Source organism: Phascolarctos cinereus, unplaced genomic scaffold (genome assembly GCF_003287225.1).
Source record: "Phascolarctos cinereus isolate Bilbo 61053 unplaced genomic scaffold, phaCin_HiC Scaffold_5;HRSCAF=322, whole genome shotgun sequence".
Taxonomy (NCBI): domain Eukaryota; kingdom Metazoa; phylum Chordata; class Mammalia; order Diprotodontia; family Phascolarctidae; genus Phascolarctos; species Phascolarctos cinereus.
In genome coordinates, this window is record NW_027555958.1 from 150,181,437 (window position 1) to 150,208,627 (window position 27,191).

The 27,191-nt window shown below is 34.3% G+C and overlaps 1 protein-coding gene across 5 annotated transcripts in view; it reads left to right on the plus strand.

Moving 5' to 3' along the window:
• Positions 1–27,191, plus strand: part of CDK19 (cyclin dependent kinase 19) — a 202,207-nt gene that overhangs the window by 156,871 nt on the left and 18,145 nt on the right. For 4 of the 5 annotated variants that reach the window (XM_021008144.2, XM_021008145.2, XM_021008147.2 and 1 more), the window contains 4 exons: positions 11,552–11,609; positions 16,817–16,948; positions 25,623–25,766; positions 25,952–26,021. In XM_021008144.2, the coding sequence (XP_020863803.1) occupies positions 11,552–11,609; positions 16,817–16,948; positions 25,623–25,766; positions 25,952–26,021 (404 nt within the window). The remainder of the gene's footprint in view (positions 1–11,551; positions 11,610–16,816; positions 16,949–25,622; positions 25,767–25,951; positions 26,022–27,191) is intronic. The other variant, XM_021008146.2, reaches the window with a different exon arrangement.

Below are 27,191 nucleotides of genomic sequence, written 5' to 3' on the forward strand. Positions count from 1 at the left end.
AGTCAGGAAGATCTGAATTTAAATCTTGTCTCAGGCATTTTTTAAGCTGTGTGACTTAGGCAAATTGTTTAACTTCTGTTAGCCTCAGTTTCCTCATCTGTAAATTTGGGGTAACAATAGTATTTATATCCCAGGGTAAGGCTCAAATGAGATAGTATTTGTGAAATGCTTTACAAACTTTCAGGTTCTTAGGGAATCATAATCATATGATGCTGAAGGTGAAAGGAACTTTAGGAGACATCTAATCTCCTAATTTTACGTATGTGGAGTGGAGTTTGTGACTTCTCTAAGGCCACATAGCTTGGACTATGTGGAAAGTGAGGACTAGAGCAGTTTTTTTAAAGCGTCCGGTCTAAAGCTCTTTCCAGTACACCATACTTGCTTCTTCTGTAGGATTTTCAGTAGCTAATGTAGTCAACCTCAGACCAAAGCTTGATATGATACAAAAAAGAAAGACGAAGTCAAAAAAAGGAGATGGATGTGAAGCCAATAAAATTCTGAACAGTATGGATAAGGTGAACATCAAAATTCTACAAATCAGACATTTCTGAATTTATGAGCGCCCAATTTACAAAGGTCATCATATACATCAATGTCATTCTTCCCTTCATCAGACTTGGAGGTCACTCTATTTATTTAGGGTAGTAAGGTATCCTCATTCACTCTCCATTTCATTAGCGAGTCAGAATAAATGAACCTAATTATGACTGAAAAACATGAATAATGGTAGTGGTTCACTTTGAGTAAGGAAAAAGGAAAGCTACAAGAGTTGAAGTACAATTGAATGTTATAAAAATTTAATGCTGTCAATTTCTCAGAACACTCAGGGTGCCCCAAAGTCCCCTCCAGAATCTCCATAAAAGTCTTACTAAGACCCTTAATCTTTTATTACTGCTTTTTCTCATGAACCTAAACATGATTTTACAACATTGTTTCTGTGGGAAATAATCACATTACTACTAAACATGTTTTGTATTCTAATCTGCCTGCGTATGCAATTTTGAAATATAAACACTTAATAAGTTGGCAGTTTTGTGTATTAGAACAAGAGGGCATCCTGTAAAACTTAAAAATTTAGTTTAGGATAAATGAAAGGAAGCATTACTTCATATGGTGGGTTATAAACTTAGGGAATCAAGTATCCCCTGCAAGAAATGTGAGATAAGCAGGAAAATATAAATACATTTGAAAAAGTAGAGATATCTTCATGAATTATATCCATGATGTGTTATTAAGAAAAACTAATGTGTATTTATCTCTATATATATAATTTTACATACATATATACATGATTATATCCCTTATATTTGTGAGTCAGTGCAGAATATTGGACTTCATGAACCATATATATGTCTGCCCTAGTCTAGCAGTTCACGTGTTCTTATCCTCATGATTTTCTAGATGTTTAAAAATGAGATGTATAGTATAGTGGATAAAATCTTGGACTTGGAGTCAGGAAGACCTGAATTCAAATGCTGCCTCTGGTATATGCTTGTTATTTGAAGCTCTTAAATACTTTTCTGAGCTTCAGACAGCTCTCTAAGGTGTTAAAGTTTTAATGAGTTCTGGAGGAAATTCTCAAAATGATGAAATCACAGACCTTTGACCTTTTGATATATTAATGAGAAACACAAGGAAAGTAGGCAACTACATTATATTTTAAACATTATAATAATTGATCAATAAGCTTTTTTTTTTAGAGGTTAGATGCATTGAGATACTGCCCCTATTAGCAAGTGATTGTTTAAGGGTGCTAGGGGAACCCTTCATGTAACAATAGATCATTCATTGTGCTGCACATTGCAACAGGCATTTCTTTTGTTTGTTCAGTAGCAGCAATAGAGAATAGTGTGAGGAAAGGAGCATAAAATGAGTCAGATGTGAGGTGAAGTGTGTGCCACCATCGTATTTAAAAGAACAGATGTAGTTGTTAATATTACCATACAACTGTCCATTTTTACAGAATTATTCCTGTTATGCTTTAATTGTTTTTCTTTTCTTCAGGATTATCAACAGTTATACTTGTGTATGTGATTCTCTAATGTCTTTGATTTTGTGGCCAAACAGAATATTTTTGAGTCTCACATCAACTTTTCATATGGTTTCATTTTACCATATACTTAGGAGGTGTTTACTGTTGAATTAAACTGATTTTTTTTTCTTTTTAAGGAAAAAAATTTGCAGAGGTTTAATAACTGTAAGTTCTGTTTTGTGATATGTGTCAACTAATAGAAATCTATTTTAACACATTGAATTTTCTGGTTACAAGGGGGAGAAAAAGCAGTTTATTGATAATTTAAAACAGTATAAATATTAAATCAAGAGTTAACTAAATGGTTTAAAATTGTGTTTCTGTGACACATTTCAGATATTTGCTTGGATATTATTATGTATAAAATCCCTTGATTTTTTTTTTTGCCTTTAAAATACAATCAAATTAAAATAGTACATCTTATCAATTTGTCTATTTTGCTTTTATTGCTATTAACTTAAAAATGAAACTTCCAACCTCTACCATTTCTGCAGTTACTATGGTAACCAGCGTGTGCAAACCCAGCAGTATCGTTTTTCTTTCACAGCTGGCGTTTTGTGTTCACAGTGAGGGGAAGAGTTTTCAATAAAGCAAGTTTGTGTTAATTGGAATGTAACTAGGTCAGAACAGCCTTTGTGCAGTTTTCTCACTCTGGAAGGTAAAGCAGAGGGTGGGGGGGAGGCAGGTTCCTTTTTCTTTAGAATATAACATCATTTAAATTCACCACTACTGAAACTAACTCAACCAAAATATGTAGAGCATGATGATTTAACTATTTCTTTAAATTCAAGCTATTATTGTTTAGTATTATAAAGTTACACAAAGATCTATAGAAAAGAATAGTATGTGAAAGTAGTAGAGAAATATTAAATTCTAATTTTATTAGTTTTATTATGCTATTTAACAGTGGATATTCTTCAAGAATCATTTCTTGTTCCTTTCTTCTTTCTGTGGGTCATCTCTTCCTCTCTTTCTCTCATTCTTGTGAATCCAACTATTACTTTTTTCTATCCTGATACTTCACTTCTTTTTTGGCTCCTCCAGATATATTTATTTCAACTTAGCGATGCATATCTCATATATGAACAGCTGCTCCAGTCTGATTTTTTAGTAGACACAAGAACTCCACAAGAACTCCTCTCCCTTTTCTCACTGCCTCCCGCTTGGACGTTTTCTACCCTTCTGTCTTAGAGCATGCCATCTAGGACTGTTTCTCTTCTCTTCTGTTCCCCAGCCTAGATGTGCACACTTTTCACCTCAAATCCAGATCAGTTCAGGGTAGAGCAGACAAGAAGAGGTCCAATCTTTACTCCCCTTATCTTTTTCCTAGCCCCAGTATTGGTTTTATTTGGCATCATCTCAAGCTCCTGGCTGAACTCTTTTATTAGGGCCATTCCTGTTCTTTGCCTTAGACCCTCTGTACTTGACCTGTAAGGAGATGAGTAAATAATCAGTCAGCTTTTCTTCTGAAAAATGAAGGTGAATTTTCACTGAAATCTTTTGTGTACCCCAAAAACCCTTTTTAAAAAACTATAATATACTTACACCCTGTACCAAGATAAAGTCAAAATAGGCATAGGATTTAGATATAAAGACTGATACTGTAAGCAAATTTGGAGAGCAAGGAATCGTTTACCTTTCAGATCTATGGAGAAGGGAAGAATTTATGACCAAACAAGAGATAGAGAACATTGTGAAATGCAAAATGGATAATTTTAATTACATTAAATTGAAAGGTTATTGCACAAAGCCAGTGCATCCAAGATTAGGAGGGAAACAGAAAACTGGGAAAGAATTTTTACAACCAGTATCTCTGATAAAGGCTTTATTTCTAAAATATGTAGAGAACAAAGTCAAATTGCTCATCATCTGGGGACTATTCAGCTGAACAAGTTGTGGTATATGAATGTAATGGAATACTATTGTGCTATAAAAAATGATGAGCAGGTGGACTTCAGAAAAACCTAAAGAGACTTACATGAACTGATACTGAGTGAAGTGAGAAGAACCAGGAGAACACTGTACACAGTAGCAGCCACACTATGCAATGACTGACTTTGATAGACTTGGCTGTTCTCCGCAATGCAGAGATCTAAGACAACTCCAAGGGACTCATAGTGGAAAATGCTACCCACGTCCAGAGAAAGAACTGTGGAGTCTGAATGCAGGTGGAAGCATACTATTTGCTCTCCTTTCCCTTTGTTGTTTTGTTTTATTACTCCATTCTTGTGGTTCCTCCCATTAGTTTTAATTGTTCTTTACATCATGACCAATGGGAAAATATGTTTAATATGAATGTATAGGTAGAACCTCTATCAGATTAGATTGCATGCCGTCTTGCGGAGGTTGGGGAAGGAAAGGAAGGGGGAGAAAATTTAAAACTCAAAATCTAAAAATAAATTAATTATTAAAAAAAAAGTATAATATAGTGGAAAAAATTCTGACTTGAAATCAGAGTTACCTGGGTTCAAATCCCTTCTGTGCCATTTACTTTAAGCGTGACCTTGGGGAAAATCACTCAACTTTTCTGTTTCAGTTTCCTTATCTGTAAAATGAAGTGGATTTACAAAGTAATCTCTATGATCCTTCTGTGCTCACAGTTCTGTGAAAGAGAGGTAGGAACATTTTAACCTTTGCTGGTAGAAAGGGAAGCAAATTGACCAATTCATGGAGTCCACCCACCGCTCCCCAATATGAAGTGATTGGGAAGTGTACCCCTACAGATCTTTACTCGTACCCCTCTGAAGCTTTCCGTTTGTACCCTTTTGCTGTTCCTTGCCCAAGATTCCTTGTCTAGCTCTTTCTGTACCCCATCATCTCCTGTCTTCTAGAGCTGCTGCCCCAGTTACTGAGTTACCAATAAAAGCCTTGAGTCACTGAAACCTCTGCTCACTCCATAGGAATAGGGGGTAGGAGAAGATTTGTTTTTCTATTTGAGGTGAAACTCTTATTTTCTCACGGAAACATTGTCTCATATGGCAACTAGGTTCCATGATATATGATATTATATTTTAAAGTTAAATTAGATTTTTTGAACTGGCCTGAAAACTTAACCACTGTTTGTAATATTTCTAAACATACACATGAATTTTAGATTATAAAATGTTTGTGAATTTGAGACTACTTTTGTCTCCAATTCTTACCTCTAATTCCCAGACATTTCAAATGGGATGTTATAGTGTTCTTTGCTTATTCGCTCTTAAACGGAATTCTCCATGCTGGCCTCCTCTCCCCAGTCTCAAATTAGTGTTCTTGGTCTTAGAAATTTCTATCAGTTGCATATACATACACACATACACATATGTGTATGTATATGTGCATATGTATATGTGTGCGTGTGTATGTATCTTGGATGTCAGTCTTTGATCAGAAATATTTGATACCAAGGTGGTATTTTTTCCCTCTCACATTAATGGATTTTCTTCTTTTTCTATTTGGCATTAGGTTTTGTTTGTGTAAAAGTTTTAAAAATTTTGTGTAATGGGAATTATCTTTTATATAGTCCCTTTTATCTTTTGTTTTGGTTAAGAATTTTCCATCTGTATATAGTTGTTTTGAAAATTACCTTTTCCTGTTGTCTATTTATTTTTTATTTTATTATATAACCTTTCATATTTGTTGTGTATCCACTTGGAGCTTCTTGTGATGTGTAGTGTAAGATGCTAGCCTAAGTTGAATTGCTGCCAAACTTAATAAATTTTTGTTTTGTTAAAAACTTGGAGCCATTAAAAGCACTACACAATTTCCCAAAGGCATTCCAACCCCATCTCCTCTTATTCAGGAACTGGTTCAATTAAACAAGGTATCAATACTAAAAGACCACCTCTATGGGTCATCCTTCCACATGATTGCCTAGTTTTGGGCGTTAGGCATTCTTTATCCAGTTTTTTTTTCCTTCCCCGTGTGGATAGTTAAGCCCAAACTCTTCTGAATGTTAATGAATCTTAGGGAGCTTCTAAAATGTTCCAGGATTTGATTCAAGAAAGAATTATTCACCATTTGTAGAGACTAACTCCTACCTTTTCATTCAGTACTGAACTTTTTTGTGGATGACAAATATTTTTGGTGAATGTATACTTCTCATTTTATAAATAATTATAGAGTCAAAGAAATTATTTGTATGTATCTTTATGTAAGCAGTTTATCTTAGTGTATACATATGTATGATTTTAATATATAAGTGAAAGCCTCTTTGAAAGACAGCCTTTGGGATGACAAATTGCTCTACCAAATTAAATACTTTTTTTTAATAGAAAACAAACAAGCACGGAGGGATCTTGTATTCTATACACCTTTTATTTACTTACGTGATGGCATAGTGATATAGTAGAAATGATACACTGGATTTGGAATTGGAACGTGTAGGTTTAAACCTTGGCTTTGCCACTTACTGTCTGTGTTGACTTTGGCCAAGTTCTTGTTAACCTCCTTTGGGCCTTTATTTCCTCATCTGTACAGAGGAGTTGGATTTAAATGGCCCCTAAGATCCCATCTAACTTGCAATCTATGATCATGTGATCCTTCATGGCAGAACAATCAGTTGTGATAGTTTGGCTCTCCTTATATCACCATTAAGGATTCTGTTGATACATGAATAGATTGTTTTTATATACATTTTTTAGAAACAAGGAAATTAAATATCCAGATTGGTATTTATTGATTTCATGTTGACATTTTTGGATACTAGTAAGGTTCACAAAGAACTTGATATGACTCCTTAAATTAAAACAACTTTTAATTTAGTACTTACCTTAAATATAAATTCTGGTAGCAAAAAATATTTTGGAAAATATTGTTCCAGGATGAAGAAGTAAGGAAGTTACAGGCTTGTAGGCTTTTCAGAAGCTTCATTCTTATTTATTGCAAATTTTCCTTCAGAGAAGAGAGTTGGGAGGTGCTGTATGTGGTGATAAATGACATCACAAATTATAAGAAATGACATCACAAAAATGAAATTGATTATATTCTAATATATAGGAACCAATTTTATTGACATAGAAGTTATTTCCATATGAGTTGTCTCTGTCTTGTTTCAACGCCATTGACTGGTTACAGCAAAGATCAAAATCAATACCAAAATACAAGAATTAAAATGAGTGTATATAATGTACAACTGAGGTAGTTCTAGCCTGGCCTATTGAAACAAGTTAAAGACACCAAAAAATGGGAAATAGATAAAAGAACAGACAGTACAGGCCATCAAAGTGTCCTAAGGAATTTTAAGCATAATAAATCAAATGCCACAATAAGTAGACCAAATATGCTTGAAACCACCTTAGCCATCAAACATTTGCTACAATAGACTAATATATGACACAGAAAAACTGTTAGGAAAATTAAATAGTACTGATAAGGAATAGTATTAGAATCATATCTCATTATATATTTTAATAGTGGATCAATAATGTAAATATTTGAAAAATGTTTAATAAAAGTACAATAATGTTACAGTTTTATAGAGGAGGAAAATTCATATCTTTTCAATGAATAGGAGAAAGTATAGGCAAAATAGATCAATTTAATCACAAAAAATGTTTTCAACATTTATTTGGGGAAAAATGAGGAAAAAATTAATAAATACGATTTGTAAAATTGGTTGTCACCTTGAATAGAAAGGAATTTGGCTTTACACCTTATACCATCAACCCACAATGGATTTCATTTGGATAATAAATACAATGATTATGACAATGTAAATAGGAAGAACAACCCTTTCAGCCTGTCCCAACTAAAAATTATTTTTTCAAAATTACAAAAAGCAAGTATGTCTCCAAAGAAGAGATATGAGAATACACTGTTGCCCCTTTGCAGAGGTTGGGAGGGCCACCTTGCACATATTTTCAGACTTGATATTCATTGGTTTTGCTGATTTTATTTTATTTTTTATCTTGTTTGTAAGATGAGATGCTCTCTATGAGGGAAGGAGGGGTGATGTTAAAATAAAAGAAAACAAAAAGTATCAATTAATATTTTTTTAAAGAAGAATTCCATTTGGATGGTATATATAACCATTGGGGGAAAAAAGAACATGCACAAAAAATGGAAGGCAGTGGAATGAAGTATTCATCTTAGTTTTGGAGGAGAAATGAAACTAATTTGAGGAAACAGGATAAATGCGCTTCACTACATTAAAACTTTACAACAAAAGCCAATATAATTGAAATAGAAATAATAGTCTTAGGTAGTGTTTACAAAAAATGACAAAATTGATGTAGAAGAGAGTGAGATATTAAAAATCAGATTGGTAACTCATTCCACAGTAAATAAATGGTCAAAGGAAATGAATAGAGAGTTTTCAAAGGAGGAAACGTAAAGTGTTAGGGATCAATTAAGAAAAAAATGTTTAGTCTTAATAATCAAACAACTTTGAGATACCACTTCATACTAGTTAAATTGTACCTAGTTCTCATCTTTATAAGCCTACCACTGACTGAGAAATTTAAACAACATAACATTCCATTGTGACTGTAGTTTGATTTTTTTAAAGAATTAGGTAGAATAAAATGCAGTTTTAAAGACTTTCCTCAAACATATCACTCATACCAACTTCTAAAGTAGAAGTGACTAGAAAGGTAACTTTGTAGAGTGATTCCCACCTTCAAACAGCAGTATCATGCAAGGTGTTGTGATGGGTGAAATATGAAATAACTGAGGAAACAAAGGTCCGAGCCTCCAGACATATTGATTTATTAAGCAGTGCATGCCAATTGTATAACAAATTGCGGCCAGACTTCCTCAGCTTGGCACTGGAGTCTGAATATAGGGGAAGACAGATTTTTATTCTCTAAAAGTAAACAATTAACAGGTTTTTTACCAGGATACAATATTAAATATTCTGATTTCTAATTGGAGGAAAGATTAGAGACTTTCCAAGTTGGGAGGGGGAGAGTGAACAGGTTTAATTCCTTGAAATAAGAAAAAGAGGTGTCTCTCCCCAACCCTCTCTCCAGTGTGTTTTCAGTCAAAGGAAAAAGGAAACAGTAACTGATTGGCCAATGTGGGGTCAGTTTTCAAATAAGAGGCAGGTTTCTTGAGATGTATAGTTGTAAGAAAACTCCTTGCATCAGTTTTTTGGATCTTACGGGTTTCTGGTCAACAGGTAGAGGTAGTTACCTAGCTTCCCAGTCATGCAGGGCTTGGTTCAAATAATATAATAAAGTTTTCTCACGATTTCCAAAATTGAATAAAGTTTCCTTACAAGACAGAAATTGGACTAGGCTCATAGTTGAATAGAAAGGGAACTGAGTTAGATGCACAATTGAGTCCAAGATGGAGTCAGTGTAGTTCACTCGATTCTCATAATGTAATAATTGGGATATTTTTGCTAACCTATTTCCTAGAGTCATGGAGGATTTCTTAGAGAATTCCCTATTAATGGTAAAGTTTTGCAAATCTCATTTTCTCAAATGGCAAAGTTTTACTTGCATCAAACCTAAGAATGTTATAGAACCTCTTCTGTATAATCCATAATTAATTTAAAATTTTTTATCATTCATCCTAGTAAAACAAAGTGAGTGTTATCTGTAGAGTGACAACAGATATTATCTACATATTAAACAGACAGCCATTGAGTTATTAACTTTACTCAATGAATTAACAGCATTGGCATTATCATGTCTCTGAAGGCAACAATAAACATAATTTTGTGAGACCCTTGGTCATCTGTTTTTTATTATTATAACCTTGGGAAACATCAACAATTTTGAACATTTCCTTATGCAAAGAAAAACTAAGAAAGAGGATCGATTGTATATGACACTGTCAATCTATGCTATACAGCTTGTTTTTTTAAAAAGTAGCATCTATTCAGTATATATTTGTGTCAATTCCTTTATAAACTTGATTTTGTTCAATTCTGTGTGTATTAAAATATTCATTTTTCTTTTTCTTATTTTTAAAAATTTCACTCTCACTACTCTCCCCCACTTCCCTGTTGTAACAAATGAGTATAGTTAAACAAAATAAATCCATATATTGGTCATGCTTCAGAATATTTTCATTCTTCGTAGTATGCATTGTATGAAATGCAGTTGACTAAACAGTTCATAGTTGGCTCCTCAATGTAAGTATATCTTGGATGAGTAAGACAGTTCAACAGTGAAAGGAGGCATGTAGACTGGATTGCCTTAGGAAATTGTGTAGTCTACCTAAGCTTTTCCTGGCAATGAAAAACCATTTTTAATGTCATTATTCTTTCAGTGAATTAATGAATGAAAAGTATTTTAATGCATTTATGCCAAGCCCTGTGACAAGGGATACAAATATAAAAGGGAGGTGGTGGCTAGGAGGGAAAGTATTTTGCCTTGGAAAGTCACAGGAATGATCAGCAAAGCCATACATGAGTTAATTAACAAACATTTTCCAGAAGCAGTGATAATATTTACTTTTATTATAATATCCAGAACCAAGATGTGGAAAACTTCAGGAAGGGGTTGGGGTGGTATTATTTTCACAAAGCAAACAAAATGACAAGAAGATGGTCAGGATGGGTGTCTGGGTTCATTGATTGATGACCTGGGAATGGCTGAATAGAACGGACTTTGTGGATTTATGCTTCTTGACTCGATGAAATTATTCTCTGTACCTGCAAACCATGAAATACTTACCTTGAAATAGTTGTAGGTAACACAAAGGGCAATGGTAAGTAAGAGTAAATTGTAGCATATTACTAGTGAAGAATTGCACAGAAGTGGTACATACCAGAAAGATACTATATGTCCAGAAAAGAATGTAGGATGACCATGTAACCAGTTGACAGTTCAAATATTCCATCCAACACAATGTTAAAGAGATCTAGAGGAAGACCTTAGCATATTTGATGGACCCACAGGTAAGATTTATGAAAAGATATGGATAAGAGTGGCACAGGATGACTGTAGATCATAATCCATTCTTGCCTTCCCATCCTGTGCTAGGGTTTTCCCTTAGATCTCTTAACATTATATGGATAACTGTCTTGGAACAGATGCAGTCAGTCTACAAAATGCATAAAAATATTTCATATTTCTCATTCTTCTGTAAGAGAACTGTCAGCTACCTATGTTTAGAAAACTGTTGAACTTTGTTTCCGTAGCACAGTTTCTTTATATATTAAAAATGAAAGTATTATATCTATTTATCTGAATGAAGGAAATCGTTGGGTATAAAATAGGCATAAAAAATTGTACAAGCATTTTGATGAATTTCTTCCAATAAAATAATTTTATGATGTGTCAGTGTCTCTTCTGTATCTTCATGTAAAATGAATGCAAATATTCGCTTTATATAGTACAGGCTGGCTTCTAGAAATACATCTTATTTAACTCTTACTGACAAAATAGTTGTTAGTATTCATTTGAAATAAATATAAAATATATATGCTGTGTATTAAGTTCTCAGTACATATTTACCAGTTGGTTTGGCATTTTGAACAAAATACTGATTTGTTATTTCCATCCTTTTATGAAAACATTTTTTGGTAGTTTTTGAGCATATCAGAAGTATTCATTTAATTGTTTGAATACTCTTTTTGTTTTTTAGAAACCAGCAAATATCCTAGTAATGGGAGAAGGCCCGGAAAGGGGGAGAGTCAAAATAGGTAGGTAAATGTGGCTAAAATAATTTTTAAAGTGACTATCATTGCTTTATCAGAGCTCCTTATAATAGTTATTGATTATTATAAAATTAATTCCTTGTCACATTTTATGAGGAATAGGGAACATTTTTAATATTGAAAAATCTAGACATAAAATTTTTTATAAAAATGTTTTTAGAATATTTTTCTTTTTCACTCAAAAATTCCACGCACCTTTTAGAATCTTTTTCTCTTGAAGATTCCATGAATCTAAGATAGAGCAGCATTGGTAAGTCAGTAACCCACAAAAATGTTAAATTTCATGTAATAGCTTCTGTACATTGATTTTGTGTGCTGCCTCCTCAGTTTAAGAAACATGCATACATGTAATCACTTAACCATAACTTCTTAGACCCAACTCTACTTAAATATTACTTTACTCCATATAATAACCCTTTAGCACCTAACACAGAGCCACGCACATTTAATTCCTAGTATGTACCGTGTCATACCCTTTATTTTTATCATATACGTGCCACTGTTGATCTTTAACATACCCCAGAAATTTATGATCATATATAATTTTGATTTATCAAGTCCCTGTCTAGGATTAGGAGTAAGAGAGCTAGGAGACCACTCAGTGCAGTGGAAAGAATTCAGACTTCAGTCAAAGTTCTCAGTTCAAATATTGTCTCTGCCACATTGCCACATGTGTGACCTTTGATGAGTCAACCTTTCTGGGTCTCAGTTTCCTCACCTGTAAAGTAATTGTCTTAAACTTTTAAATCTTACTTAGAATATTATATTAATAATAGCAGCTAGCCAGTGCAGTGGATAGAGTCCTGAGCCTGGAGTCAAGAAGATCTGAATTCAAATTCAGCCTCAGTCACTTAATAGCTGGACAAATCACTTAACCTCTGTCTCCCTCAGTTTCTTCAGTTGTAAAATGGGGGTTATAAGAGTATCTAACCTCCAGGGTTGTTTTGAGGATAAAATGAGAGAAGATTTTTTAGCGTAGTTCCTGGCACATAGTAGGAGATTAATTAATGCTTGTTCCCTTCCCCTCCCACCACTTGCCAAGTGCTTTGTAAATGTACGTTGAGTGTATGTATGAAACTAAAGAAAGTTGTATCCTAGATGTTCTCCTTTCTCATTCTCCTTAAGTCCTAAATTCCACTCCTCAGTTCCACCACATCAAACTTGGTGGATGATCTTAGCCCATGTCCTTACCTCTTCATCTCAAATTAGGTCTCTCCTTGAATGAGTCATAAGGGACAAGTAACCCTTGAAGGCTTTTTTACATGGGACCCATCCTTTCCTGACTTGTATTGCTTCCACACGTATCTTCTTTCATTCAAGTATCTTTACTTCCTCCCTCTTTGCTTACTCTTTTTTTCTTTACTTTATACATATATAAAATCTGTTACCTTTGCTTGACTTTGCTGTACTCAAGCTTCTTTCTGTTTTCATGTTTCCTCCTCCTCGACTTCTTGAGTACGGTACATGCTCACGCCCTCTGGTTTCTTTATCATGCATTCCTTTTTTAAATCTTCAATATCAAATTACTTATATTCAGTAATTTTTCTTTATGATTTTGTAGTATTTACATTTTGTAGCAAGTATTAATCACTTGCTCCAATCTATTAAAACTCCTCTATGACTTATGTGATGCTGCATTATCTTGTTTCTTTTTCTCTTATAGTTCCTTCTTTGTTTCTTTCCCTGTATCCTAACTGGAAGTTGGCAGAGGCTTTTAGTTCTTAACCATCAGTTCTTCTTTCTGTTTGTTGAGTCAGAAAATTAATCCATCACTTTCTCTATTTACCAACCTGTTTTTTCAGTCAAGATCTAGTTCCATATTCTAGTTAAACATTTCAACTTTAGTTGCCTCCCATTGCTTCAAATCCATTATGTCCAAAACTAAAATAATTAGAATGCTTACATATTTCTGTCAGTGGCGCTATAATTCTCCTGAGTGTCATCTTTGACTTTTTTACTTTTTGCCCTCTGTAGCTAACCAGTCACCAAATCCTAGTGATTCTTCTTTTTAAATGTCTTTCCTTTTTACTACTACTTACAGCTGTTTTCCAGGCTTTTAATACCACAAGTTTTAGTTCAGTTCAGCAGATATTTATTAAGACCCTGCTATCTGCAAGGCATTTCATTAAATGCTAAGGGTAAGAATGGAGATAAAAACTGGATCTCTGATTTCATTGGTATAGGGAGCTCCAGGCTGAGGAAATTCCATTTACCAGTGCAAGTTTTCATCTTAGAGAATTGCCTAGAACTGAGAGGTTAAGTGACTTGCTAGGTCCACATAGCCAGTATGTGTCAGGGCCAGGAATTATACTGAGGTCTTCCTGGCTCCCAGGCCAGCTCTTTATCAGTATTCATCCTCCCAGTCACCTTGATTGCAACCTTAATGTCACACTTGATTTCTCACTTGCACTCACCCCACATATCAAATCTCTTGCTCAGTCTTACCATTTTTGCCTTCAAAACAACTTTTACATGTGACCCTTTCTTTCATCACTCAGCTGCTACCCAGCAGGGCCTCATCACCACATCTGGATTACTGCTTTTTTAATCATTGCCTTCTGGTTGGTTTCTCTGTCCCAAATCTTTCCACTCCAGTCTGTCTTCTGCTCACTGTCAAAGTCATCTTCTTACAGACCTGACCATGTTGCCTTCTTACTCAGTAAATTCCAATGGCTTCCTGTTACCTTCAGGATAAAATATAAAATCTTCTACTTGACATTTAGAGTCCTTCAAAACCTTACCCCTTCCCACCTCTCCAAACTTCTTATAATTCTCTCCACATACTGTACAATCTAGCAGCATTGGACTTCTTGCTCTTCCTTGCTAGCAGCACACCATCTCTTCAGTATGTTTGTATTGGCCCTTCTCTGTGGCTAGAATACCTTCACTCTTCACCTCTGCCTCTGGCTTCCTGGGCTTCTTTTCAAGATTCACCTCAAAGAGGCCTTTTCAGGTTCCTCACTCTGTTAGCGCCTTCCCTATGAGATAACCTCTTAGCTTCACCGTATAGGTTTTGTTTTGTCTCTTTTTTTCATGTTGTCTTTGCAACTAGAATGTATGTTCACTGTGGGTGGAGACTGTATTTTTACCTTTCCCTTGTAGCTCCAGTGCTTAGCTTAGAGCCTGACACATATTAAGCACTTAATAAATGCTTGTTAACTTGTTTACTGACAGTAGGGAAAAACCAGCTAGTCTGTGACCTCAAGGAACTTAAATTATACTGGGAAGTACAGTATGTAAACATATGATAATTTGAGGACAGGGAGAATACTAGGCTTTCAAGAAAGGTCTATAAGAAAAGAAATAGATTATTCAGATTAATAATAGCCATCTGAGTGGTCTTTTTGCCCTTATTTTCCAAGGTATTGATTTCATCCTGTCATTCTCCTGGGCAAAAACCTCTGATGGTTCCTTATTAGGAATTAAAGAATTTTGGAGTTGAAAGAGAGCTAAAAACCATCTAACCTAACTCCTAACTTTATAGATGAGGAAACTGGGTTCCAGAGAGGGGAAGTGACTTGCCCCTAATCCTCTAGCTAATGAGTGACAGAACCAAAACTAGCACCCAGGTTTTCTAACCCTTAGTCCATTGTCCTTTCTAGTACAGCATGTACTATTCATACTTATAAAGTTCAAATCCCTTAATATGCCTTTCAGAGTGTACCACAGTTTTACTCTACCCTATTTATCCAGTTTTATTTCTCATTACTCTTTAGTAGAAACCATTCAACCTGACCCATCCTTACTCTTAAGAATTTCATGATGATGTGATAGTTTAATTCAATTCAATTCAGTACTTATTTATAAAACATTGTATGCCAGGCTCTCTGTTAGGTGCTAGGGTACATTGATAAATGTGAAAGAGCCCCTGATCCCAAGAGGCTTATATTCTACTTTGTATTTCATCAAAAACCAATCCTTGAACGTAATTAAGGATTCATAAATAAGGTAAAGCATAACTGTTGTATTTCTTTAAATCTTGCTTTTGTATATAGCTTATTTAAGTAGATTATTATTAGCATTCATTGGTTCTGAGAGGGCTTCAAGATACAGAAAGCAATAGGTTAACAAGCAGTTAAATTATTATGTCTATCATAGCATTTTGTGAGAAATGTTTTGATATTCTCCTTAAAGCTTTATAATAATGTGGAAATTGTTTCTATAGCTCTCTAAAAGTAAAATACTCTGATATCTGTCAACAAAGTACCAAGTAGAATCACTTTTTTACTTTTATTTGTATGTGGTTTGGTATACCAAATAACTACAATTTTATATGATTTTGAAATGGAATAGACCTTAGAGTGTATGTAGTTTAAATCCCTTTAACTGAAAGATGGAAACATTTTGAATAGGTAGGAGGTAGGAGAAGGTAAAGGGAGAAATGTTGGTTTAGTTTTTAGTTTAAAAAACACAACAACAAAACTTCTTAGTGGAAGGTATATCATTATATCAACAACAATAAATATTAATTAACACCTACCACTGTATTTAAAGCAGCTTTAAGATCAGTGAAATGATTTTGTCTCTGTGATTGGGAAATTTATTGAGAGAAAATATCAACTCAAACTTATTTGTATGGCTTTTTTAAAAAATTGGGCCATCTCTACAAATCCCTTCTAAATTCTAAGAAGAAGAACATAATTATTATTAATTAAATATTTAATGCTTATTATGGTCATAATATTGATTTTAGAGCAGATTTATGATGTTACATAGCTGTCATCCTTCATGGTTCCTCACATTGTCTACAGGTTCCTCCGTTGTCTACAGTATATTTATGTCTATTTTATAGAACTTGCAACAGTTTTCTCACTTTAAATTCACACTGAGACATATAATTATTATTTCTTTGTTTTTATAGCCTGTTGGTTGGTTATATGTCTGTAATTTATCTGATGGCAAGTCCTTGGTAAAGAATCTAGCTGTTAATTATATTTATCTTATGAGAAGATATGATTCTTTATGATAAATCTCCAGTGATCTATTATGCAACATGTGGAGGGTAGTCTCTACACACACAGATGTTCTTAGGGCTCATTTTGTGGTTTAGGAAGCTTAGACTTCTAGGCATCATAATTTTTAGGATTTATAAGATACAGTAATGTGATTTTAAGAATAGGAAAATGCTGAAAAGCAGTATTTTGCTTTGTATAGCATGTTAAGTTGATTTATTTTATTGTTTTATTTTTTAGCTGACATGGGTTTTGCCAGATTATTCAATTCTCCCTTAAAACCTTTAGCAGACTTGGATCCAGTAGTAGTGACATTTTGGTATCGAGCTCCAGAACTATTGCTTGGTGCAAGGCATTATACAAAGGCCATTGGTAAGTTAGCTTAAAATAATTTACCACTTTGGCAATATTCTATCACAAAAATTTTAATGTTATGAAGTGCTTTTAGCAGACTCAGCTATCTCTTTTGAAAACTTGTTATATTCTAATTTCATGTCTTTTCAAAAGGTTTGATTTGGTAAGCTTAGACTTTGTTCTTGGAAACAGGATATGGTCCCTTTAACAGAAAGAAATCTCTTTCATATTGCAAAGATATGTGATCCTGTTGCTATGGAAATTATTGAACGCAAATTTTATTTTATCCAAAATCTAGTCAGGCTGTTGATTATGTGGGTAGAGGAGAAGATTAGAACAGTTTCCCTCAAAAATAAAAGAAGAAGCCAAAAACTGGGTATAGAGGAATTTTAATGTTGGGGAAAAGACAGTCACATTGCTGACTAGGGGAGGGGTTGCATCACTATAATTTTTCTTTTTTCGTATCTATGTTAGAAGAGATAATAAGTATATTTTCTCTCAAAGCAGGAGACAGGGAGAGACGATTTAGGAAGTAATAATAATTTTAGTAGCTAACATTTGCCTGGTGCTTTTTTCACCTTGGAGATTTACAAAGCACTTTCCATAGACAATCTTATCACCAGAGTGCTGAGAGTTGATGACTGAACGTGGGGCCCTGTGGCAAAAACAAATAGATAAAACAAAAACTTACTATGGGAGCTGAAATATGTTGCCAAAGAAGAGCTTCAGTTCTGATAACCTGGTGAAACTGCTGAAAGTTCTAGAGCCCTGCATAAGCCCTGAAAATTACAGCCTATAAAGGGCTCTGAACTAAGAGATTCAGAGTAAATTCATTGCATTCAAGCCTTAGGATAGTTAAGGATCTGTTACCTTAATCAGAATGGGATACCTTAATAAGAATAAGTTACTTAACTATGCCCTAGTCTTTGTATTTATTTAAATCTTGATATAAATTTGCATTTTATAATTGGCCTTAGATAGAATCTTTTCATTTTACAGATAAGGAAAATATAATCCAGGGATATACATAAAGAAGAATGTCTGATGTCTTAATAAGTAGTTAATGGCTAAACTAGAACTAGAACCCAGATTTCTGATCCCAAGTCCTGTTTCCTTTCTATTACGACATATGGTCTTATTTAAATATATTTATTGTTGTTGTTGTTGTTGTTGTTGTTTTTGCTAGGCAGTGGAGTTAAGTGACTTGTCCAGGGTCACACAGCTAGTGTTATGTGTCTGAGGTCAGATTTGACCTCAGGTCCTCCTGACTTCAGGGTCAGTGCTCTCTATCCACTGCACCACCTAGCTGCCCCTAAATTTATTTATAATAGAAACTTATATCAGTGTTAAACTGTATGTTTGTGTGTATGTGTGTGTGGGTGTAAACAACTTAATTAAAAGCATAATTGAGTGATAATTCTGTTTATTCTGCCAGTGGGGAATCTAGATGTTTTGATCATAAGCTTCTAATAGAAGTAATACTGTCTAAATGATGACAGCATATCCAGATTATCAGGAATATACGTAGGAAAAATACTTTACAGAAATTCTTCATGTAATCTGAAATGCACTCAAGATTACCAACTTTGAAAATCCAAACACTTCTGCAGTGGATAAATGGCTAAAAGATATGATCTGGCAGTTTTCAAAAGAAAAACTGCAAGCTATCAATAACCATATAGAAATTTTGGCAGACAGGCCCAGTAATATGCTCTTGGTTTGTATTGATCCAACCATTGTGTAAAATAATTTGGAAATGTAACCAAAAAGTCACTCAATTGTACTTGGCATATACTCCCAAAGAAGTCAAAGATAGGAAAGGACCCATACATACAAAACTACTTTGAAAGACTTAGGAGCTGATCAATGCAGTGATCTTCAATGCAGATGACTTCAGCAGCCAATTAAGGAGGCATGCTTCCTTCTTCTTGATAGAGAGGTGATAAACTAGAGGCACAGAATGAAACATACATTTTCAGACATGGCCAATGGATTGATTTCTTTTCTCTTGATCATATTTATTTAGGATAAATGTTTACTATCTGGTTTTTTTTGAAGTATTACATAAACATCTCATATTCTTTGTATTTCTGAGCACATGTTTAGCTACAAGATTTTTATTATCTAAAACTATTATAGTTTGACATTTCAAGTCCACTCACTTTCTGCTCAGGACTTCTCAATGTTAAATTGTGATTTGAGGATACTTGCTATTTAAACTTTTGAATCCTACTGGTCCACTATGGAATGTTGCTTGCAAAAGCCTGTTTTATACCTTTCTAATACCCTCATTCAGAAGGCCCTTGTGTGTGTGTGTGTGTGTAGATCATTTTCATAAACATTTTTATATGTGGTGGATTAATCATATAGATCAATAGTTATTGTGTTCTTTTATTAACTTGTCACTTATTAATACTGATGATAATAATAATTATAATTATGATACCTACAATTTCCCCCCTCCCCCAGTCTTAGGGGTCTACTTCAGTCATCTTGAAAATTGATTCCTCAGAGCCTTCACAGTCTTGGCAGGTTGAGCACAAATCTCCTTCATGTGCATTTGGTCTAATCTACCTACTCTTCATGTCTTTGTTTTCTCTTTCTTGCTGTTTTGCTATCTGCCCTGTTGCTACACCTACCCCTCTCTCCCTTTTGTTTTTGCCTCCTGCTGTGGATAGACTAATGAAATCAGTACCATTTACCTCTGAAAAGGGAGTGTCAATTGGATTCCCTGTGGATCATCTTATCTCTGTGACTCCCTAAACCAAAAATCCCTTCTCTAAGCTCTGCTATGAGTGTTATCTTTCATATTAGCATATAAGCTCTTTGAAAGCAGAACTGTCTCATTTTTTAATTTGTATTCATGGTGCTAGCACAATGCTTGGCATATAGTTAGCACTTGATAAATGCTTTTTCATTCATTCATTTCCACTTCTAGGACTGTGATGTTAGATTTCCAGTTTTGGTGGTTCCTTGTACTTGTGTGGAACTAACTCAAGTTACATGAGATGCTACCAAGATGGGAAAGGCTATGAGATTGGTTGTTGACTGGCTAATGGACCAACACAGTTAATAGAGGCTCCATGGAAGGAATACTTATATGATATAATCAGGAATCCTTTGAAGTATTGAAGAAAAACATATTCTGGTCCAACTTATAAAATTAAAATGGTCTATTATTTTGTCAGTGTGGGTAGAAAAATTACCTTAAGAACCAACCTGATGATAGGCCTCTTAGAATTATCTTGGTTTGCCCTTGGCAGATATATGTCCATCATTGAGGTCCTTACATTATGAAGATAGAGATGAATAATTTGCAGGGTCATATTTAGTCTTAAGTCCTAGTACATAATATGAGTGAGGATGTTTTCTAAACATTTATGTAGGCATAACTCCTGAGGGCACAGGTAACGGAAAGGCATAAATGGAGAAGGAAAATATTTAATGAGTTTGGTCCATATTTATTGTATTGCCACACTGTGAAAACTCTACACCTAACCCATCTACCTTGGACAATCTGCATCCCAAGGAATATCTTCTTAATTGAAACTTATCCAGTGACCTTTAGTTTTAGATCCATAAAGTACACACAATAAACGTTTTTTAGGTGCTTACAACATGCAAGGTGTACTGTACTTGGTATTTGGGATGCAAAGACAAAATATTTCCTATCTGCAAAGATGAATTAGTCATATATATATGTAAGTAAATAAAAGTTAATTTGAGGAGGGAAGAGAACACAAAGAACATGGAAGGCCTTATAGAGGAGTTGACACATGAGCTAAGCCTTAAAGAGAAGTAAAGATTTGGAAAAGTAGAGAAAAGAAGTCATAGCCCCATTCCAAGCATAGGACTTATGGCTTATATAAATGTTCAAAAATGGGAAATGCAGTGTACAGTTGGTAGAATAGCTGATAGAATAATTTGACTGGAATATACATTCAGTAAGCATTTATTGTGCCAGGTACTGTGTTAAGTGCTGGGGATTAAAAAAAAAAAGAGGCAAAAAGTAGGCCCTGCCCTCAAAGAGCTTATAATCTAATGGGGGAGATATTATGCAAATATATGTAAATAGGAAATAATCAGCAAAGGGAAGACACCCAGATCCCTCTTAAGGATTGGAAATAGAAGGCAGGATTTTAGGTAGGACTTGAAGCCAGGGAAGTTAAGAGGTGGAGATGAGACTTGAGAACATTCTAGGAATGAGGGGACAGTAAGTGGAAGTGCCTGAAGCCAAGAGATGGAGTGTCTTGTTCTAGGAACAGCAAGCAGTCCACTGTCACTGGATTGAAGAGTACTTCAAGTAACAGTGGGATGGTATAAAATGTAAGAAGATTGGAAAATTTTGGGGTGGGGAGGGGGAGGTTATGAAGGACTTTAAGGTATTGGTGATCCAGAGGTATATGATCTTGGAGGTGTTAGGTAGCTGGTGTTGTTTATTGGGGGGAGAGGAGGTGGTGATATGGTCAGTCCTCATTCACTGCTGCCTCTTTGCAGTCTTTGACACTATTGATTATGTTTTCCTCGATACTCTCTTTTTTCTTCAAATTTGGGATACCACTAACTCCTGATTTTCTTCCTATCTGTCAGACTACTCCTCAATCTCCTTTGCTGAATCTTCTCCAGATCATGCCTTCTAATCATAGGTGTCCCATAGGATGCTGTCCTCAATCCTCTTCTTTTTTCCTCTGTACTACTTCGCTTGGTGATTTCATCAGCTCTAGCCATCTTGATGCTGATAATTCTCAAATCTGTCTTTCCTGCCCCAGGCTTTTTGCTGACCTCCAGTCTTGTATCTCCAACTGCCTTTCAGACATCTTGAACTTGATGTCCAGTAGACATCTTTATACTTGGTATGTCCAAAACAGAATTCATTATCTTTCCTCCTGAACTTTCCTCTTTCTCTGCACCCACTCGTACCTTACCTGTTACTGTAGAGGGCACCATCCTTTCTAGGAGGAGAGATGCATGGTTTACCATTCATCCTCAGAAATTACATAATGCATAATGACAGGATACCCTATTTTGGTGAAATTTAAAAAGAAAAATTTATTATTAAAAATTCACAAAACTAAGTGTTAAAAGAAAAGAAAGCCTTCCAGTGATTTTGCTTATTTCTGTCACTTATGTTTCTGAAGTTATTAAGGCTTAAAACTGCACTAAGACTTTTGGGACACTGTATTTCAAAATGTCACATTTAGAAGCCTCCTACCAGAGAAATTTTGTTTTTGAATAAATCCTCTTAATAAAATTTGATACTGAAATTCATAAAGTCAGGTTAGGTAACTTGAAGCTTCAAGTGTAGGACATTTTTTAAGGCTAGAGAACGTATTGTGAATTATCATGCCACATCCTAGATCTGTAAGAGGAAAAAAAATACATAAACAAAAGGGGCCAATATAGAATAAGTTTAGAATAAGTTTTTGGAGCTTCAAGAGAGTGAAATTTCAAGCCTAGGAAAACTGTTGGTGATTTTTCAGGATGGGATTGGGAAAAGGTGTTTTTAAGGTCTAAAAGTACTATATTACATTCCTAACAATCAAAGCACTAGTGAGGTGGCACAGTACTCAGTTCACCCAAAGGATTTGGCACTGTTTTATTCTTTTGTTCACCAAAAGTTTTAAAATCATATAACCATAAAATGGAAGGGCCATTTCCAAATGAGAATCCTTTCTACTACATTCGAAGTAAGTTACCATCTATCCGACCTTTACTTGAAGACCTCCTAATGAGGGAGAACCCACTCACTACTTCCTGCATCAAGCTTTTCCCCTTGGGCATAACTCTGATTGGCAGGATGTTTTTCCTTATATCAGGATGATGCTACTTGCAACTTTGACCCATTGCTCTTAATTCTTACCTCTGAAACCAACCAGAGTAGGTCTCATCCCTCTTTGACATGACAGCCCTTTAAACCCTTGAATAAAGGCACCATGGCCCCCTTAACCCTTCTTGAGAATAAGCATCATTAGTTCCTTTAGCTATTGCTCATTTGGCAGGAACTCAAGACCTTTTATTCTGGTCTTGCTCCTCTAGATTTCTCCAGCTTGTCAATGTCCTTCCTAAAATGTGGTGCCTAAAACACTATTTCATATTTTTTTTTCTTCTTTTCTTCCCCCCCCCATTGAGAACATGTCTCCATTTGAAAATCAGTGCGAAAACAGGATTTATTTTACAGCAATTTGTTGTTAGACTCATTTCTTTGGAAAAATAATTTATGCCTTAAAAAAAACCCTGTATTAATTAGTTGATTCTTGAGGCACATTGATCAACTAATATTATGATGCCTGTGTGGCCTAGTTAATCTGTCAGTCACCAACCCATTTATTAAGTACATGCTGTCTATGACAGTCACTGTGCTCAGCACTGGGAATACAAAGATACATATGAAATAGTATATGCTTCTCAAGAAGCTTATATTCTATTGAGGAAGCTATGTGTATGCATGTGTATATGTCATTACAAAATATATGAGGCAGCTAGGTGGTGCAGTGGATAGAGTGCCAGGCCTGGAGTTAGGAAGACCTGAGTTCAAATTTGACCTCTTATTAACTGTGTGATCCTGGGCAAGTCACATAACTTTGTTTTCCTCACTTACCTCATTGATAAAATAAGCTGGAGAAGGAAATGACAAACCATTCCAGTGTTTTTGCCAAGAAAATCCCAGATGGGATCACAGAGTCAGACACAACTAAAACAACTAAACAATAAATAACAACAAAATATACTTATACTTTAGACTCATGTCTTCTGAAATATAAAATTTACTAACTTTAGTCTTTCTTAGAAAAATATTCTGTCTTAATTAAAAAAAAACAAACCAAGTAGCTTGATACTCTGAATTCCACATTCCCTCTCTTTCCCTAGCCCAATTCTTTGTAAATTCATTGAGAGCAGGAACCTTACTTATTTCCTGGTATCATTATTATTACTCATGGTATCTAATGTACTGTTTCACTCACAGTAGATTCTCAATGAATGTTCTTTATTTTGACAAACATTTTATTCTTAAGTCATCCCATTTCAAATGGAAAGTTTGCCCCTCTTTAAATTTTTTTTTACATTTTAACTTTGTAATAAATGAAATGCTTCTTCTGTTCCCATTGGTGACCTCATTTGGCAGCTTTTGTGTTAAATTTTGTATAAATGTATATTTAGATTTTTCATGAGTCACAGGATGACTGTATATAATTTTATATATGTTAATTTTATAGAAATCACTCATAAGATGATTGTACTTAATATAGTGCATCATCTCCACTTTAAATGAAGGCCAGATTTCCAGCAACCCCAACAGGAGAGTTTCCAGAAAAGGCTTATAAGTATCAGGAATAAATGTCACAAACTCTTTATGCTATAGTTGTATACTTCAGTCAGAACCTCAGTGATCCGTGTTTAAAATAAGTTCTTATTAGCAGATTAGAAATAGCATGTTAGAAGAGAATTGTTAGAGTGAAAGTTAATTAGTCTATCCTAGAAGAAGGAAATAGGAAATCTAAAAGAATTGACACAACTGTTCATTCATTAAAGAATAGTCATAATAAAGACCCTGAAACATCAAGAATTGTTCATTATCTTTACTTTAAGGTAGAAAAGAAGTGTATTAGCAAAAATGGTTCTTGTGCTTGAAATGGTTAGCTTCTGTTATCTGAAAAAATGATTTATATGGAATGCCTTATTCTTGAGACCCAGTGACTTAAATTTTAAATAATTTTTGTATTATTTTTCCTATGAGGCATTTTGTCTGTTTCACATAATAAATAATAGAGCCTGACAAATAATTTTAAGTTAGAATTTGTTTTCATTTAGTTAATCAGTCTGCTGAATTGTTGAATCATACATTTATTAGGCTTGTATAGACTACTCTTTGCTATCACTATTATTTAGCTAGCATTTGGGCTTATATACCGAGAAAGCTAAAGTAGACTTTCAGATAAAAGTTGGATCTTGTCTAGATATTTGGTCTAGTATGTACTGCTTGTTTAGATTCAAAAGAACTGTCATAAATACTACTTTATCACTAAGTATTGTATTTGATTGCCTTGAAGGAGTATCTGTACTATATCTGGAGTTTTTGTTTCACAGCTTCTTATCTAGGGCATTATGTTCTGTTTTAGGTTATCTTTTTAGTATCTTGGTGTTTAAATGGGCAGTAGTGTTTGGGAAGACTTTTGCTCTACTTCAGTGGAATACATTGCTTACTGAGTTGAATAGCCAAAAAGTAACTTTGCCTAGAAATTTATAAATGTTTTGTTTGGCTTTTGATTTGGAATGTGGTGATATAGCTATCTTATCAGCAATACTAGCATACAATTATTTAGCTCTTTAAAGTTTGCAAATTATCTCATTTTATCTTCATAATAACCCAGTGAGATAGGTAGTCTTATTAGCCACATTTTATAGATGAAGAATGTGAGACTCAGAAAGGTTAAGTGATTTGCCTGGGAATCCAACAGCTAGTGTCTGAGATAGTAATTGAACCCAGGTCTTCCTGACTTCGAAACCAGTATGATATCCACTATACAACCCTAACCATATGTGTATAAATATTTTTGGTGTACTTCTTACTCTTTAGTTATTAAGTGAAAAAATTGAATTATATATGTAGAGTGTAACTGTTCTGTGATAAAGAGAAATTAAACCAATGAATACAATACATCCATATAATAAGCTGTCTTTTCCTCCTTCACAGACATATGGGCAATTGGTTGCATTTTTGCTGAGCTATTGACTTCAGAACCTATTTTTCACTGCCGTCAGGAAGATATCAAAACAAGCAATCCTTTTCATCATGATCAACTAGATCGTATTTTTAGTGTCATGGGATTCCCTGCAGGTGATTTGTTCTTTTTAAAGGAAATGTCTATAATGTGTATGTTTTATTTTTAAATATGATGGTGAGATTTTAAGATAAACATATCTTAGGATCCAATAACTAGTGATATATTGAGGAAGTATAAACCATAATATCTGTTCTTTATAACAGTCTGTGTCTGTTGTTACCTTTTTTTCTTTTGTAAGATAAAGATTGGGAAGATATTAGAAAAATGCCAGAATATCCCACACTTCAAAAAGACTTCAGAAGAACAACGTAAGTACTTTTATGTAGATAGCCAGAAGATTCCCAGTGGGAACATTTAAAGCTTTTTTATAATAATATTTTATTTTTTTCCCAAATTAGATGTCAGGTTTTCGTCATTCATTTTTACAAGATTTTGAGTTCAAAATTTTTCTCTCTCCCTTCTTCCCTCTCCTCCCCTCTTCTGAAAATGGTAGGCAGTTTGATACAGGTTATACATGTGCTATCATGTAAAACATATTTCTGTATTAGTCACAGTTGTGAAAGAAGAAACAGATTAAAATGGAAAAAACCATGAAAAATAATAAAGTGAAAAAAATATGCTTCAATCTGCACTCAGAGTCCATCCATTCTTTATATGGATGTGGATAGCATTTTCCTTTTTGAATCTTTTGTATTTGTCTTGGATCATAGTATTGCTGAGAGAACTGAGTCCTTTATAGTTGATCATCACATGGTGTTGATGATACTGTGTACAGTGTTTTCCTGGTTCTGCTCATTTAATTTTACATTAGTGTGTACAAGTCTTTCTGGGTTTTACTAAAATCTGCCTGTTCATCATTTCTTATTGCACAGGTTGTTCAGCTGGTCCTCAATTGATGGGCATTCCCTCAATTTCTAATATTCTGCCACCACAAAAAGGGCTGAGAAGTTTTTTTTTAAGTCATGCTTTCTAGTATGTGTGAATCACTGTTTGAAAGTAGGAACTATTCAGTGTGCAGTAGCTATGGAAAAGGTGACTACAAATAAAGGAAGAAATTCTAGATATACAAGATGTATTATCAGTAAATTATTTAAATACTTTTCCACATTAGCATAATAAAGGTCTGACTTCAAGGCCACATTGTGATTTTATCATCATATTTAAAATGATAAAATAGCATGTATCATTGAAATGTCAAAGTAGTAAGCTGCTGAATGAGGGAGAGAAAACCAAAACAATATACTCATTTACAAGATCCTAGAATTGATGAGAAATAGTAAAGAATCTATTTGAAGGATAAACAGAAAAAATAAGGATGTCATCTAGGAATTTATAAGAAACCCCACACTAGAAGGAAAGGGTGTTAAAGAGGCTGTGAGTGCCTTAGATCAATTTAATAAAGCCATCATATAAAGGCATTTAGTAATGTGAACTATCCAGATATTTCCTGGAAGAGAAATAAAACAGTCCTTCAAAGA